The sequence below is a fragment of the Ylistrum balloti genome, unplaced genomic scaffold, assembly GCF_031769215.1.
Source record: "Ylistrum balloti isolate Yb309-2 unplaced genomic scaffold, AGI_CSIRO_Ybal_v1 Utg371710, whole genome shotgun sequence".
NCBI lineage: Eukaryota > Metazoa > Mollusca > Bivalvia > Pectinida > Pectinidae > Ylistrum > Ylistrum balloti.
Window position 1 is genome coordinate 425,890 of NW_026782861.1, and position 17,285 is coordinate 443,174.

Consider the following 17,285-nt stretch of genomic DNA (forward strand, 5'->3'; position numbering starts at 1 on the left):
ATGTTTTAATTGCAGTGAGGAATAACTGACATGAAACTTCATCAAATTGCATTGTGTTTGTTGTGGATCAAAGCCTCTAGAGGCGCAGGTATGGCAAATAATGTAAAAAATAAAGGTTCCTGGCCCCACTTGTATAAATCATCTCAACTTGAGATTTCCTCAAGTCGAGATTTTCCTCAGCTGATATCTCCTTAAAAATATCTTGTATGAAAATTCCTCAAGGAATTTCAGGACATCCTAGCCGATGCCTTCCTCCTGTTCCTTGAGAAAATTTTATACAAGCCGTTTTTGAGGAGATATCAGCTGAGGAAAATCTCGACTTGAGGAAATCTCAAGTTGAGATGTTTTATACAAGTGGGGCCAGATACCTAATATTCCAGATGTAAAACTTAATGCTGATCTGCAAATGTTATACAATCCTACAATTTTGCATACTATATATTTGTTTTATAATGAAACTCGTGATATAATTCTGATTGGATGGAAAAAATAATGAAAATAATGATAAAAATACATACATAAATGAAAAAAAATGTAAATAAACTAATGAATTAATATTCATTATCCGAGCAAGAATTCTGTTAAGAAATTAACATTTCTAAAATGATAGATCAGAACAATTTTTTTAAGTGATCAGCGTATTTTTTTTTTCAAAATACTATAAATATACGTAATGAAACGTTTTTGTGCACAATTATATATTTTTAGAGTGTCCAACCGATGAGATTAGCTTTCTAAGGGAATTTGAAGACCCATTGTATGAAGAAGGACAAAGTGTATCGCTGTTCTGTCACTTTTTTGTGTCTGCCGATTGTGGACCAATCAAATGGGACTTTACATCAGGACGAGAAATATCTATCATCGTTCCATCATCGAGATTTCAAATACATGACGTCACCAACGAAACAGGACTATATTCAACGCTTACGATAAATCCAATAACCGTGCGAGATGAGAGTATGGCAATAACGTTAATTAGAATATAAATTTTCTTCTCTTTTCTCATCAGTGATATTTATTATGTTAGTAAAAGTGTCCTCTGACGTCACAATGTATTAATAAAACAGAATACATAACAGAATATTCTGAAGTCATTATCGCAGGATATTGTTGATTCATCGTATATTGAATAAAAACAATATTTTTTTTACAACCATTTCAGATTCTATCGCTTGCCGCGTTCGAGGAATGACAATACTTTATTCCATCCATATTATACCACTTCCAAAGGTAGTGATCTCCCCTTTATTTAAGGCTGTAGAAAAAGGAAGTGACGCCATCATTGTTTGTAACATCACAAATGAACATCTTCGGCTCTTCAATGATACATTCAAGTGGTGTCATGGCTCCGATGAAATTCAAAGTAAATATATACATAAATGAATAATTTAACATTATATTCTTCGATTAAAATACTTCATAACAGAAGTAAAATTGCAGTGGGTTGATGTCAAGATAACCGATCAAAATATATTAAAGAAAGAAAGAAAGAAAGAAAGAAAGAAAGGGAAAATATTTCAAAAAAAAAAAAAAAAAAAGAAAGAAAAAGACTGGAAGTATAGTTTGATGTCTTTTTCAACGCGATATTTGTCGTAGGGTGATCATTCAGGAACAGTAAGTTAGTTTAGAACTCTCATTTTCCCGAGTTTGAAAAATACACATATAAAGAAATCAAGATCCTTCCTATCACATTGTCATTTATTTTTACAGACATTGCACAAATTGTTTTATGTCAAACTTGCAATCACCCTGGCTCTATAACTCCAATAGTGGCATCAAATCACCTTTTCAGATACGAGTCATATTGATGTTAAGGGTGTATCTACCCTTAACTTAACTAGGGTGACTTTAAGGGACAGTGGACGATACGGATGTGGTGCACGAGGCTATGATGACGCATGTGCAAACATGAAACACGTCAGCAGGTTAGAGGTATATAGAACAAAAGGTAAGCCTAGAAAGTTGAAATGAACGTTTCTTTTTTTGTCCCTTATTGATTTCAGTTCAGCTTTCTGTCGTTCTTTCGCTTATTATTGGGGGAAAATGTGCCCAGGATTCTTAATTTTTTAATGAAGGATCTTCATTCAATACGACGTTTTATAGAAAAAGTCGTTTTTTATGCATGCATGCCTTGACAAGAAAAATTGTAATAGAAGTTTTAGACAAATTTCATAAACTCTGAAGTTATTCGGTTATTTCTTTATTACATAACACGAAAAATTAAATTTTGACATGTTTTAGAATCAAAATGTGAAGATAATATAAACAAAGGGAATCATTTTTAATGTAATTTTTTCTAAAAATTGATATACAAAAACATAAAACAAATGAGAAAAAGACTAAGGTTTATCGACGTTGGTATGGATGAATGAATCATTAGTTTGGTCACAAGCTAATCAATACATAATGTATACACCATGTCTAAATAAGAAATATATGCCAAGAATTCATATATCTTTTTTTAGGTACAACCTTTTGTATAGAAGAATTTGATAACAGAACGGGACTTACTTGGGTTAAAACACCTGCAGGAACTTTAGTAATGCAGCCGTGCAGGTCCAACTTCACAGGTATAATTACATAATCATTAGCTAAATAAACGTTGTTTATAACAATTGTAGAGAAACAAGTATTCGATGACACAACAAATCTCAATCCACTGATACAAAACATGACCGCAAACAAGAATGATGTGTATAATAATTCCCACAAGATAATTTTCAGATACGTTAACTACAGGTCCCGTATAGGTGACTATGTATCCTTAGAAATACAATGTCCGCGTGATTAAATCACATAGAAGTAGGCCAAATATTCCGATGACTGAGATCCTTCAATTAATGTAAAGGAAAATAGTACGGGTTAATTATAACGAAAATGTGTCAATCTCACTTTTATTAAAGTAGGCCACAGCACGCAGCTACAGACTGTAAACTTAAAACGTGCAACCAGACATATGAGGATTCCTTTCGTGGATATATTTAGAAAATAATATCTTGAGTCAATGATTTTGCATGAATTGTTCAGAAAGAACAGCAATGCGGTTTGTAGTACGGGTAGTTTTTCTAATATGTCTTCATCATCTCTTACATTAGCTTTTGTTAAGAACTGCGAAACTTCGTTACATATTTTTTCATCGTGATATTTCAAGACGTCACTCAGTATGCCAAGAGTCACGAAAAGCAAATTGATCGACTTAGTTCAAGAAAGAGCTCAACTTCATAAAATTATTAGTAGAATGTAAATCGTCTTTCTGTTTGCTTTGTTTGATTTTGCTTAAAGGTATTACAGAACGTCTGTGCGAAGACAATGGTGTTTGGGGAATCGTCATCGAAATAGACTGTGTTAGACAGGAGATTCAGTCAGCGCTAGAAGATGTAAGAAACATCCGCTAGAACGTAACAATAAGAAATATAATGTATAGAAAAACAAAGTACACTGATTTCAACTCTTCGATAGAATAGCCATCTCACCAGGGAAAGCATTTTTGACTGATCTTAATTAAGCTATTATTATTTGAACCAATGATTCAAATGTCGCTTTCAAAATAATTCTTGACAGATGATCAAGAAAACACTTTTTAAAAGCTTATTAGCATGACAGATAACAAATATCCATCATAACAAAGGCTTGACCTTTTTGATATTTGAGAAATATCTTACAGTGTAAGTGACGCCAGTTATATAGATTATACAAACGAATGACAGATGAATATCACTTTGGAGTTAGTCACAAAGGTGTTTCATCCTTCAGTGATGCTAGATGCTTAAGTTGCTGGCACTACGACGGCAAATGAGGTAGAAATAAAACTAGATTGGGAAATTTCATGATTGACGATATTCAAATAAATTCCAATATGATATATACATCATTCAAATTGCGATATAGACATCTTTCCAGGTATATGAGTTAGCTATCATAAATCATAAATCGCAAAGGTTTATCAAACGGACATAGTGAGATTGAGCAAAGGAGTCCATGTAGTTAAAGCGTACACGCCCATATGAAAATCGTGAAGTCACACATTAAATTACAGGGGATTCCCCTCTCACATTTCCTTATACACGCTAGGACACTAAAGACTTTATTTAAATACTCTTTCTCATATTGTGTGCTATAATATTCCATTTTAACATGCCTTCTCCACTTCTGAATAATTTTGATGTTCTTTTCTTACTGAAAAATTGATTTTGAAAATCCATTTATTTACTTTTTGGACAATTACGTTTTTATTTCAATTTATTTTTCTCTAGATCCTTCACCTGGAGAGTACACCTGGGAATACAGAATCAGTCATAAATACTGTTATATCAAGTATATCGGCTGTTACAGCAAATTCAGAAAGTTTGACCTCAGGTGACCTCAACTCCACAACAACAATCTTAGAAAGAGTCGTCAGTATCATGAGCAATACTGCTGACAACGTTATCGTAAACGAACAGGTAACGGAATGAAAAACATTCTCACCCTTGTATAATACAGAAAATAGTTGTTGTTGATAACTGTTGACGTTTCGGCTCATTTTTAAATCGTTAGGTGTTTCATATTCAACAACTGTGTCTTACCTTCCTCAGATGATGGACGAACGAACTACTCCAGTCGTAACTTGACAATCTCAGCGCGTGCGATATCAATCACATTGAGTTATCTGTTGAAACTCCAAAATATCAACACTAAAATCATTTTCAAAAAAAAAATTGTACATGAAAAAATGTGACGATTTCCTCACTAAAACATTGCGCTAAAATCACTTAAACTGCCACGGTAAGAATGTCGATTGGTTGTAATATGGGTAGGAAGGATGAAGTGTGAATTCTCTTCTTCTTTGTCTGTTCTATTGCTTGTTTGATGTCAGTTTGGTAGGAGAAAATATCAAATTAAATTTATATAATAAACTTTCTTGTATAAGTGTTTCTAGAAGTATCGACTTATCGAAAAGTGTTTTATAATGTATTGGTATTGATAAATATTGTGACCTGTCGATTCATTAACAACACAAGATCTGAGTGTAGTCATTCATCGTGGAGTACATACATTCATTTTCCATATTCATGTTTTGTCATTTTTCGCCATTTCTTCATTGCATTACAATCAATGCTAATCATTTTCTTATTTGTAATAGCAGAATGGTGTCACTTTGATTTAATTGCAGGTCTTTGTTGGTATCATCAATGACATGCTTGCACCAGATTACCAGGTTACTTGGAGCGAAGTCAACGATAAGGTAACTACACAACGGATACCATTATAGGAAAGTTGTATAGTCAACATCAGGATCTTTGACGGAATGTTCTATCTATGTGCAATATTAAGTTGAAACTGTCTGGTACTTGTTAGTGTGACTGATGGTTCTGTTGTTCTTAACCTTGTTAACATAACTTACTTGACAAAGATTTACATGTTGGGTGTCGTTGATGAAGCAGAAGACACATGTTCTACCGGATTACATGGCTTATTTGCTTTGCACATTTTCCATAAGTCTCCATGTAAATCTTTCCTTTGTTCATATTTTGTCCGTGTAATCGAATTTAACTTTCATTCATGATTCTGGAGAAATTTCAGTATTTTCTTTGTTGTTTTTGTATTTCGCCAGGTAAATAAAAGAAATGCACAACTCAAGCAAAAACGGACAAAACGGAAATGTTAAGGGAAAAAAACAAAATAAAAACTGATGAAATGAGGGGGAAACAGGAACAATAGAAATACTCACGAAGATATTTTTTCGAAAAAATAGCGTCAGTGATTTCAACGTTTGACTTATAAAATAAGTTTTTAAAACAGTATCCTGTTAGTTCAATTCATGGCTATAAACATTTATTTCTATTGCTAGAGTTCTGACGCAGTTGCCGGTAACCTAATGAAAATAATTGAAAATTTTGGATGCATTGTTACACGAAATCTTCCAACAGGCAATCTGATTATTCTGAACAGAAGTAATATCAGTAAGTAATAGATACAATGTATTACAATTTTCTTATCTTGTCACATTTTTTATTTATTTATTTATCTTTATTCATTTATTCATTCAATTATATATTTATATGTTTATTCATTCATTCAATTAATTATTTACTTACCATTTTTATTTGTTCTTATTTTTAAAATGCAGGAATTTTATATATGTTTTTAACTAAATATGGTGAATAAAAACTAAACTATAGACATTCCATAAGACAATGAGGTGCAAATTTTGATTGTGGATATTTTTAGGAAGTTACTTCTCATGTACGTTTCTTATTTTAGGTGAAAACAATATTTCTCCCCAAAATAAGAAATTATAAGAATGAATTATTGATTAAGTGAATCTCCGTATCTTGATTTTGTTTTATTATTCTTTATTGAAAAATAATAAAGCGTTAAATCATCAAAATGTTATATAGCACTGGTATTATGCACGTCAAATGTTTTCCTCTCCTTGTTCTATACTTGTAGATGTGGAATTCAGAAAAATCGATGCAACAGTCCGTATGATTAATTTTTATCCCGAGCAGACATTAACTGGCTCGGATGTTGGTATTTCTCTGAACCTGGACTCCGAATCTGCAAGTATGTATTGCCAAATACCGTGTACTGAGAAACATTTGTTAAGGTCATCTATCGAATTCGCAGACGACTCTTCATTTTCGCCCAGTCTCAACTTCGCGCCTGAAAAACAACAAGAATATATTATGCTTGAGTTTCATCGTAAAATTTAAACTGTTGGAACTTTTTATTTTTCTCCGTAACGACACAGAGGTAGAGGTACCCGGGAAAAAATGTTAAAGCTGAGGAAAATTTATTCTGAATATCACAATTCACCATTAGATTTGGCTTTTTTGCTATACATTTTATATAAAGCAGTATCATAAAGACACTTTTCTCATTTCCATATACATCTTGTATTTAGATAAAAACTTATATGCTTTTTCTGTTTGGTTGATCAGCAGTAACAGTTCAACATTACTTGATATTATCATTTGACATACAAAGTATCATGACTTATTAGTCAGTAAATCTTATTATCTTTATTTTAGGTGATATTACGTACACAGCCGCATTTTACAGAACGATTTCAGGATTCCTTCCTCGGAGTAGCAGGTATATATTTCTTATATAAAGATGACGATCTCTAAAGAATCATGCTGCTCTTACAAGCATTACATTAGGTTACTAACTTCAAATTAGCAAAATGATTAACGATAATCGATACTATTCTAGATGTTTCTTACATAAACAATTATGTTCAAAGGTACGGACTCCATATCAATTATGAAAAAAAACTTCATAAGTGCTATTCAGATTGAAAATTATTCACAATTGAAAATTGATGTATTTCCAGTAAAAGTTCTATGTTGCAATAAGTATTTTTTTCAACAGAAACACAACTTTTTACTATATTGCCAACGTTTTTCTCCAATGAAACCCTGAACTAAAATAATAAAGATTTAAGTATTTGTGGGGTGAATTTTTAGTAACCGTGGTGTACCGGAGTATTCATCCGAAGTTATCTCCCTTTCAATTGGATCTGGAATGACTACCAACCATCTGTCTACGCCTGTTGTTTTGAACTTTGACACAGAAAAGTTGATACGAAAGGTATTTGTCTCCTAAAGAAATTGAAACAATTTCATGTCTTTTCGCACTTAAACCGTTTCTTTGAAATGTTATCGAGCTGATTACTTTTTTTCATGAAGTTATAAAAATAATTTGTGTTTTTGGAAATTTATCAATTTATTATTTGTAAAAGGTGACAATGTATTAAAAGGATAATGCTTCAAATAAAATGCGCCTACAGTAATGCACGATCGAGCTATTTCCATGACAAGTTAACCGTTGCTTGCTCGTACAAGTCGAGTAAAATTTCCATGTTCTAAATATTTCCATCCATAACATCGCTCAAAATTGTTGATTAAATATTTTCATTTCTATTTTTTCTGTATGTTTGGCTATTAAGGTCATATCGAGTTACAACAATACTAAACAATAAGAAACTGTCATACGATTGAAAGGGAGTTTTCAATTGTGGAGTTAATCTGCTTCAAAACTGTTAAAATCTAGGGTACTTGTATTTCGTTAGTTGGATTCTTTCTTTTTTTTAAACTTTCATTAAAATAGGATTTCGAATTTGTTCTCATGATTTGTGTAAGACTACCTTAAGATTTTTCAGTGAATGCTGTATTGTTTAAATAATGTTTAACATTGTCTTCCAGAATAACCTGACTGGTGAGCTGAATACAAAATGCGTATTTTGGGATTTTGGAGCAAAAAAGTTTGTATTTTCTGTATATCATGTAAATAGCATGCTTTGTTTGTACAATTATCAAGTGTGAATATGTCGTTGTTAGTATATATATTGTCTGCAACGTCTCATGCATGAAAATATTGAAAAATGTATGCATGAGTACTTTGATTTTAATAACAGTATGTGGTGCAAATATAAGTTTACTACTTCATTATTTATTTCAGTGCATTCAAGTAAAAATTCAAGTGTAATGTTTATGGAAACTAAATAAGAAATTAGTGTTGGCAAACTATTAACGCTATTGTTAAACAGCAGAATTCAATTTACTTAATGATACTCTAAAATTCCGCTAGCTATATTTTAACTAAAACTGAATTACTATGAAATGAGCTACTTACTCATGTGTTTTTTTTAAAAACAGGTTAACGAGACAGTTAGCAGAAAACGGCACATATTTCTATGAAAATATGTTTTGTAATTCTCCACGCACTTTCTTAGTCATACCCTGTAATAAAACACAATTTACAAACGACAGACATTATCAATAAAGAGCACTACCTGCTGTAAATAGATTCTTTAGTGCAAATTACTAACACTAACTTACTAATTAATACTTACTAACTAAATTACTAACTTACAGGTCTCCAGGCTGGTCAAGTAAAGGCTGTCGACGAGTAAACGATTCATGTCATTGTGAGCATCTGACCAATTTCGCCGTACTGATGAGTCCCATACAAATTCTGGTAAGTGGTGCCAATGGATGTTGAAAAGATCTAAAATTCCCAAGTAAAATAAATAGGAACGAAATTACAAGAAGAGTCGAAACCCCAATGAAAGAAAAGAAACCACGAATCAAGAAACATTTTGATTTGTTTTTTGTTCTATTTATAGGATGAACTGACATTGATAAACCTTAAGATGATCACTATAGTTGGCTGCAGTATATCGGTGGCGGGGACGGTGCTTACCATGTTAACCTACCTAGTATTATGGAGGTATGCAGTAAACATCAAATCTCGTTTTCACCGAGAAGGTGTCAATGACAAACATATCGTAATTATTTTAATTAATATTTTTAAAAATCATAAGTGTCCACATTTACAATGCTCCTTTATCAATATTAAGTATTATCGAGAAGTGAATTAAGCACAGATAACTAAGGTTACACAAATGTGAGGAGAAGGGCATGAATGACGTTCAGCAAACAAACATAAAGCTAAGTATCCGTTGTTTCTGTTCCCTCTTATTATCACTCTCTGCTTCGATCTAACAAAACATTTAAATTTCCATGACATTTTTGTTATAAATTGAATCGTAATATGATGCACAAGTGCCGCCTTTTATATTTACAGGCATGTGAAGAATGACCAAACTCGTCTGCTGATGAACCTCTGTGTAGCGTTGACAGTGTCCTATGTATTGTTTCTTACAGGGATAGACAAAACTGAAAATGATGTATGTATGTTCACACGTTCACTTATTGCCGATTTTTTTTCTCTTTATATGGAATCTTATTTGCAAAGTATGGCATTTCCACGTAATACCACTCATAGTGTGCCTTGCTGGTTTTAAATGAGACAAAAATATGTAAGTAATTCGAATTCAAACCATTTGTCCGTGAAATGGATGAAGCGAATTCGTCCTGATAAACAAGATTCCTTTAGATGCAAAATAGTTCGTACTAAAAATGTTCTAAAGTAGACACAAAGCAAAGTCTCCAGACTAACAGGGTTCTACTTTTCACACACATAAACGTTTTGAGACATACAATTTTCTCTGGATCAAAAGTGTCGAGAGTAGCAAGGTTCTACCATACACACAATCCAGATTATCAGCTATCAAGAACCAATTTTACATGTCCAAACTAACAGGCTTTACTTCGCACATGAATAGGAATTGTAATTCTATATGAATTCTTCTTCCCCTCAACAGGCTGTGTGTACCACGATAGCAGTAATGCTGCACTACTTCTTCCTTGCGACGTTTTGTCTTATGTTGGCAGAAGGCGGTGTTCTTCTGATGTCTGTGACGATAGTATTTTACTCCAAGTCAAAACTCAAATGGCTCCTTGCATTCGGCTGGGGTGGGTATAGATCCATGTTTAAATTCGAGTGTGTTGATTACATATCATATGTGTAATTTGTGAAGTTGCTTATTTCTCAGTTTCCATTCAATTATAAAGTGTTTGTCTCGTTTTAAAAATGTTTGAAAAATAATACATTCTTTAATTTATTTAATGAAGACCACCATTAAAATTAGCACTTTCCGTGATTTGTTCATGATAATCGTCTGAAAATAAGTTATGTCATCATTTTCCATCAAATGATTTCAATTTCGACAATCATCACAGGTACCCCAGCTTTAGTGGTTGGAATCACAGCAGGGATAACAAGAGCCCAGAAATACCATTCTCAGTACCAGTTAGTAAGGATATCTCATATGCGTATATATTCCATATTATCAATTATAAAAAAAAATATAGTCAAACATAAAAAATTTATGTATAAAAGTTTATAAAAACTTTTGATCCGTATCAGTGCAATGTTTTAATTTTGGTATGTCACTGAATTGTTTATTTTAATTCCTTTTCCCATTTTCCGATCTCAAATAATTTCATTTAAATCAGGTTAAAGTAAATTAGTAATGAATTTTAATTTCAGTTGTTGGTTGAATATTTCAAATGGTGTTCTTTATTCATTTGTGGGTCCAGTGATTGCAATAATACTGGTAAGTATTGTTTTTGTTTGTTTGTTTGTATATTAGTTTGTTTTAAACAGCAAAAACAGTAAAATGGTGTTGATATTAAATATACTGAAAGAACAATCTATGGTAGACCGCAGCAGTATTTTACTGCTTCTCTTTCAATGATCTAATAAATGAGTGATGAAAACATATTACCAACACCATAGTAATAACAAAATCTGAAAATAATTGAAGTAAACCGAAAAGACATGAAATAAAAGGGAAAACATCATAAAATGTCGTTCAACATCCTGAAGTATTCTGCCTGAGGTCGATTATAGCACAATTAGTACTAGGATGGTGAATGTGTATTTTGACGCTCCCTTCCCGTTGCGTTTTGTTTTGAAGATTAGAAATGACTGGCCATTTTCCGTTCTCATTTTGTCCTAGGCATCGAGTCAGTTGTTAAATGAGGCAGCTACTATAAAGCGACCCCCACCCCTTAAATTGATCCTGGGACTATAAAGTCAGACATGTTAATATCGATCGTAATTGTACCTTATTTTTTCCTTGAATTTGTTCTCTTCTAGATGAATATTGCTGTTATTGTTCGTGTGCAAAGGGCTATCTATTCGTCACATTTTATTGTTACGAAAACACGCAGACAAAAAATCATGTGAGTACTGTAGTGTAGTTTTCTAACAGAAAATTAATTTTAAAATATTAACAAAAAAAAAACAAAAAAACAAAAAACAAAACAAAACCCAACTTTTAGGTGAAAAATCACGATAGAGCGATTTAAACTAAATATGAATCTTTTTTTGTTGACAAGACGAAATATTTCTTGAGAAAAATATTACAGTAAAACATCATATTTCGTTTGTAATTAATATGTAACTAATCTTTCACCTTTTATAAGGACTGGCGTGCGGAGCATATCAATATTACTTCCGGTTTTGGGGGTCACATGGCTGTTTGGAATACTTGCAGTGAATGCCGATTTTGTTGTGTTCCAGTACATCTTCGCAATAGCTAACTCCTTACAGGTAATGTACAAAAACATACATTTTACTTGTAGAGTTTCTGAGTTTTCTTATCAATCAATTCAACTCTTTCATCAAAGAGTAAAATATTGCAGACGAATTCATTTGTTCAGAATATTAGTAGAAAATAACTATAAGGAAATTTATACATGTATGATTCAGAAATTAATCTAAAAAAAAAAACCCTTTTCGCCAATAATTATTATCATCAAGAAACAGTTTAGATTAAGTAATTCTTATTTTCGTTCGAGATCCAAGAATTATTTCAAACAATACTTGTGGATATTATTTTAATTGGAAATATTTTTTGGTTCTTTGCAGGGCTTCTTTATATTCTTGTGTTATTGTGTATTTAGCGTACCGGTAAGTGATAGACATTTTTTATTTTCTGTTTTCGATCTCGATATCCGTCAGAAAATCCGTTTTATATGATGTATGTAAATACAGAAGCTATGATCTGAGAGCTAGCACGAGTGAAAGGTAGACAGATTTCGACAACGCTTTATCAGATTAATTTACACCGCATTAAATATTATTTTCAATTGTAAACGATTTGACAAAAAAATATTCGTTTAAAGTAGTTTATCTATGAAAATTGAGGGAAATAGCGCTGTTTCTACCTAGTTACTTGCGACAAGTTATGATTTCTGTTTTAATCAACATGAAACAATTATGTTATTATATTCTTTTCTGTTATTGTATTATCAACAGATTCGCCGAGCGTTGGAAAACAAAATAAAAATGTTAACATCAGGTGTTCTTTCTTCAAAGGAGGATTACAAATTAAAGGTAATATGTTGACATAAAAGTTGTCTGAATTATATATTATTGTTCAGGATTCAAACGTACTACAGTGCTTTCAATACTGTATCGAGATACTAAATTTGCATTAAAAGGTGCTATTCACTCGTGTTCCACCTGTACAATCTTCTATAATGCAGTTGGCAGATAACGCTGGTGGACTTCTAGTCTCCGAGATTTGCAGCAGTAACATGCATGCCAAATTTAATTTCATTCTAATAGTAGCACGGTTCCGAATATTCACATGTACTTAACATCCTTTGAAAACTGTCAGATTACAAAATTTATTGAATCTTTGGACTAGAGCAATCCCCAAACCTCCTACCCTTCCCTTTTATCTTGACATTTGACAGTTTTAAAATTCAATCCTCAGCATCCCTCCTGACGAGTTCTAAGAGGACGATACAGTTCTATGATGCAGTTAAATTCATTGTTTAACTCTACTATATCTGAACTGTTTGTCTTTCGCTCAGTCTCCAAGAAGTTAAATTTGAATTATTGAACGTTGATTTTAAAACATTTTTTTACTCTAGGTTATCAAAACGAAGCCCAGCAACGTCACTACAGACAAATATGGTATGTATAATGTTATATTTTTCCTCGAGCACCTCTAAGACACTCAGCATCTGTAATGAGTCCTAGATAGACGAAACAACTGAATGATAAAATTCTTAAGATGTATTAAAAGAGATTATCCACCTGGACAGTATATGTAGCAGACTGTCAATCTAAGGTTCATTTTGTTAAAACATACACATTCTGGTATATCCCTATGGTATTTACCATTGATTTGTTTATCGGCATTGCAATTAATTAATAGATATACTATTTTTCTATGCTTATATATTGTATATGCTATGATGTTTATAATAAAAAATACTTTATTATGTATTTCACAGCACTGACCAATGGAGTTCCTACACCATTTAAAAAAGCAACCAGCTATCAGCAAGTACGTTAATCATTTCTAAGCTCTGACGCAGTTTTTATTGTGGTTAATGGTATCGAAACCATTTTAATAGAATACATCTTCTTTATTTATGTAAAAATATCATGCGGGACAAAATAAGAAAATAAAAAGAATAATCGAATTTCGACAACTTAATGAAATCTGGAAAACGAACTCAATATTGAAAAAAAAACATTCAAACTATGAACAAAATAAATATTTAGTAAAAGAACAAAGTTGCGAGGAGAATTAGACCAAGGGTTCCAGAAAAGTAAGCGTCTTCTGCTTCGTAGACAATCGAAATCAAGAATGCTACATTCTCAGACAGGAATACAGGTTGATAGAAACGAAACCAGCAGGCATTCCAACAATCATTGGATAATTCAATGTCATAGACAAATATCAAACAAGAAAGTGTAACGTATTGCATTTTCAAATGAAATCCTGATAGAGTCCTATATCTAAATTTTCTCTTTTATAACAGGCAAGCGTGCTCAGACGTTTCGATTCCTTTACAGCATTTCCTAATAAGGCTTCCAGGTGATAAAGACAAACTGCGCGCAAAGAAAGGACGACAATTTAGAACAATTGGTGCGAGAAATTCTGATGGAGAATGAATGTGATAAACAGAGATTTAGTATAATGTAACAGATTAAGAGAATGCCGAAGTACTGTTTGTATCGTTTGTACTGTTGATATCAAATATGGTCAGTTTATCATTACATGGATGATATCAGTTATTAGAAGAGTGTGATTTCTAATTTTTTTCGGCATCATTGCAGATTTTGATTCCGGTCTTCCGATTGGACGAAATCAATTGTATAGCCTAACAATGAAACAGATGTGCTATAACAACTATATTTAAGTTATAGAAAGTGACAGAAAAGGGTTGTTGCGATACAGGTTGTTTTTTTTATGACAAATGACTTCTCATATTATTGATTTTTCTCAAATAACTATTCATAAGATAATATAAGACTCTTTTCTATATGGGTATGTAGGATAGGGATATTCCACCCGAGGGGTCACAAAATATGGTAAAACCCGAGGCTTGCCGAGGGTTTTTACCACATTTTGTGATCCCGAGGGTGGAATATCCCTATCCTACAAACCCATATAGAAAAGAGTTTTTTTTTCTCTCATTTTTAATCTCATATTATCAAATATTTGCACTCACCTCGCGGTAGCCACCACTGGATGCCGCCATTTTTCAGAATTCTATTTTTCCCCTTGGGTTATATACGTAAAAAATTGCTGAAATAGATTCTCCATCCCCAAATTTTGCAAACTATGTTTGCGGTCGTAAACATAATATGGACTGTGAATGTAAACATCCAACGTCAGTGTTTAACTGTTTTTTCTTCAAGCGGGCCGGGTCAAATATCCTGTCAAATATGTCACCCTGAGACACGCATACGTGTTCAAATATAGTGCCTTAAAACACGCAATAAAACAACATTTTTCTTTTTGATATTTACTATTGTTCAATGCATAATATACCATAAACACATTTAACATCTTTGAACATGTTGTTCAAGTTATAATACTACTTTACTGTCAATAGTAATCTTACAAATCTTACACATTTATGAATGGAATTCTTGGTTTGCTTGTGAGATGACGTCACTTACGTCACACATTTCGCGCCATACCGACAGGAGGAAAGTTAGTCACTGTCACTTTCAATCACACGTGGACGACGGTGGAAAGGCTGAGTCCCAGGGTTGGTGATGTTGATATTTATAGAACAATTTTGTAAATACGACCCTGCAAACAACGACTCCATTCGACTATGCGTGTTTGTGGATGAAGCGGTTGACGAGGACATAGTCGATGAGTGCGAGGGAAAAAACTATGAATTACTCCGCGCGCGAGGCTTTATTACACAGGCGCCTGTGTAATAAACGTCTATCATGACCATGTTTATTACCCTGGACAGGCCTATCTGACACAGGTGGAAATGAGAGAAAATGATGTCTTTGTTGTGTTATGTCAGCATTGATAGTTTCCGAGTTATCAGAATAATGATTTCATTTTGGTACAAAATAATTACAATTAGTATTTTTAACGTTTACAATTTAATTATGGACACTCATTACACATCCTTCGAAAGTTCTGTAATTGTTCTGTTATTACAAATATAGTTCATGTCATATCATTCTTCCGAGTGACAACCACCCTCCGTATTAAGATACCACAATATGTTTATTGGATTTTAATGTAAATTGGGGATTTTCACATTCATTAGTTATTTGCTACGGCATCCTCAAACCACCGTCATAAGATGGTGGGTTATTTTTTATTCGCCTTTTGACCTTTGTCGTTTGTAACATCTAACATCGGCCCAACAGAACACACGACTTAACACCACAAGAGTAAAAAAAATAACTTTATTTTGGAACTCTTCACTCAGATTGTCAATATTAATTCACTAGATCATTCTTTCCGTCCGTCTATATAATGCTTGTTATCGCTATTTCTTGCAAAGTGTTAAAGGGTGTTTTTCTTTCTGTTTCCATATGTAAATTTCCCTTGGTCCCTAATTGTGCCCTTTTGTTTTTGGAATTGTTTCAGAAAACGAACATTGTTGATTGGCTAGTTACCATCTTGGATTTGGCAGTCAACGATCATAATGATTATTTCTTTAAGTTTATTTTTTTTAATTTCCTGTAAAACAGAGGAAAGAACAGAAAAGATCCAACTTTGAAAGAACGCCAAGATCACTCAGAGATTTCTTCATTGGTATATATATGCATGTGTATATTAAATAGAAATAGCATGTTAAGTGGTAAAGATTGAAACGACTGCTATGCGTTTCTGTGTGTGTTTACACTGACACCGGAAAGAAGACCAGCTTAAAAGGAATGAAAATAATAGCTTTTAAGAGAAAATTACTTTCGAATCTTAGTTTTGATACATGGTAACCGCTTTTGATCCCTTTATAATCATATATTGTTCAAAATACAGTTTCCATTTTAAATGAATCACTAAATTCCTTTTAAAGATGAGTGGTCAAAATTCATTTCACTGACAAAAATATGATGCCATTTCGACACCATTTTAACACAAAAAATCCACACTGATCGACTGACAATTGACATTCTGATAAAAAGCTTCCTCAAGCACGTGTTTCCTGTATTAAACCACACTGCATAGTGTCTCATGGGGCTAGATAAACTCAGTTATCTTTTTTTTTTTTTTTTTGCACATGACAAAAACGGAGATGATAAGTCACTGTTCAGATAAAGCAGTTTTCGTCATTGAATGTCACCTGTGATTCTTCTGATCCTCGATGACCTTTTATCTTGTTGACCTTCCTTTGATATTTTTAGTCGTAGGAAGATAACAAAACTAGTTAATCGATTGGTCATGATTGTCAACTTGTCTCCTTTTTTTTTTATCCCGCTAGAATTAAATGATTAGTTAAAGAGAAGAAAATTGTGTATCAAATAAGCTTTCGTGCACATTGTTTTTAAGTGATTTCATACGTACGAATGGTATCTTTCTGTATGCTTGAAAATCAGTTCTCGGATCAACAAAACTTCGACCCTTTTTGATGTCAACTTGGCGGAAAAACGAATATATAATA

The 17,285-nt window shown here is 32.7% G+C and overlaps 1 protein-coding gene across 1 annotated transcript; it reads left to right on the plus strand.

The window, feature by feature from the left end:
• Positions 1 to 30: 30 nt before the first annotated feature.
• On the plus strand, positions 31 to 14,240 carry LOC132563407 (adhesion G protein-coupled receptor B1-like). Its single transcript, XM_060228170.1, has 26 exons — positions 31 to 88; positions 709 to 957; positions 1,163 to 1,363; positions 1,793 to 1,948; positions 2,466 to 2,570; positions 3,283 to 3,377; positions 4,254 to 4,442; positions 5,153 to 5,224; positions 5,831 to 5,942; positions 6,433 to 6,546; positions 7,014 to 7,077; positions 7,452 to 7,575; positions 8,190 to 8,248; positions 8,862 to 8,964; positions 9,113 to 9,216; positions 9,574 to 9,676; positions 10,154 to 10,304; positions 10,572 to 10,641; positions 10,882 to 10,948; positions 11,494 to 11,579; positions 11,823 to 11,949; positions 12,268 to 12,309; positions 12,658 to 12,735; positions 13,281 to 13,323; positions 13,647 to 13,699; positions 14,181 to 14,240. Exons 1-26 carry the CDS (start codon positions 31 to 33, stop codon positions 14,238 to 14,240), a joined length of 2,685 nt encoding a protein of 894 aa, XP_060084153.1.
• Positions 14,241 to 17,285: the final 3,045 nt, after the last annotated feature.

Bases quoted from the DNA above. Each gene is read 5' to 3' on its own strand.
- LOC132563407 (XM_060228170.1), top strand. From the start codon at position 31: ATGAAACTTCATCAAATTGCATTGTGTTTGTTGTGGATCAAAGCCTCT. The intron at 8,965-9,112 runs GTAAGTGGTGCC...TTCTATTTATAG, and splicing joins TGAGTCCCATACAAATTCTG to GATGAACTGACATTGATAAA. The intron at 9,677-10,153 runs GTATGTATGTTC...TCCCCTCAACAG, and splicing joins TAGACAAAACTGAAAATGAT to GCTGTGTGTACCACGATAGC.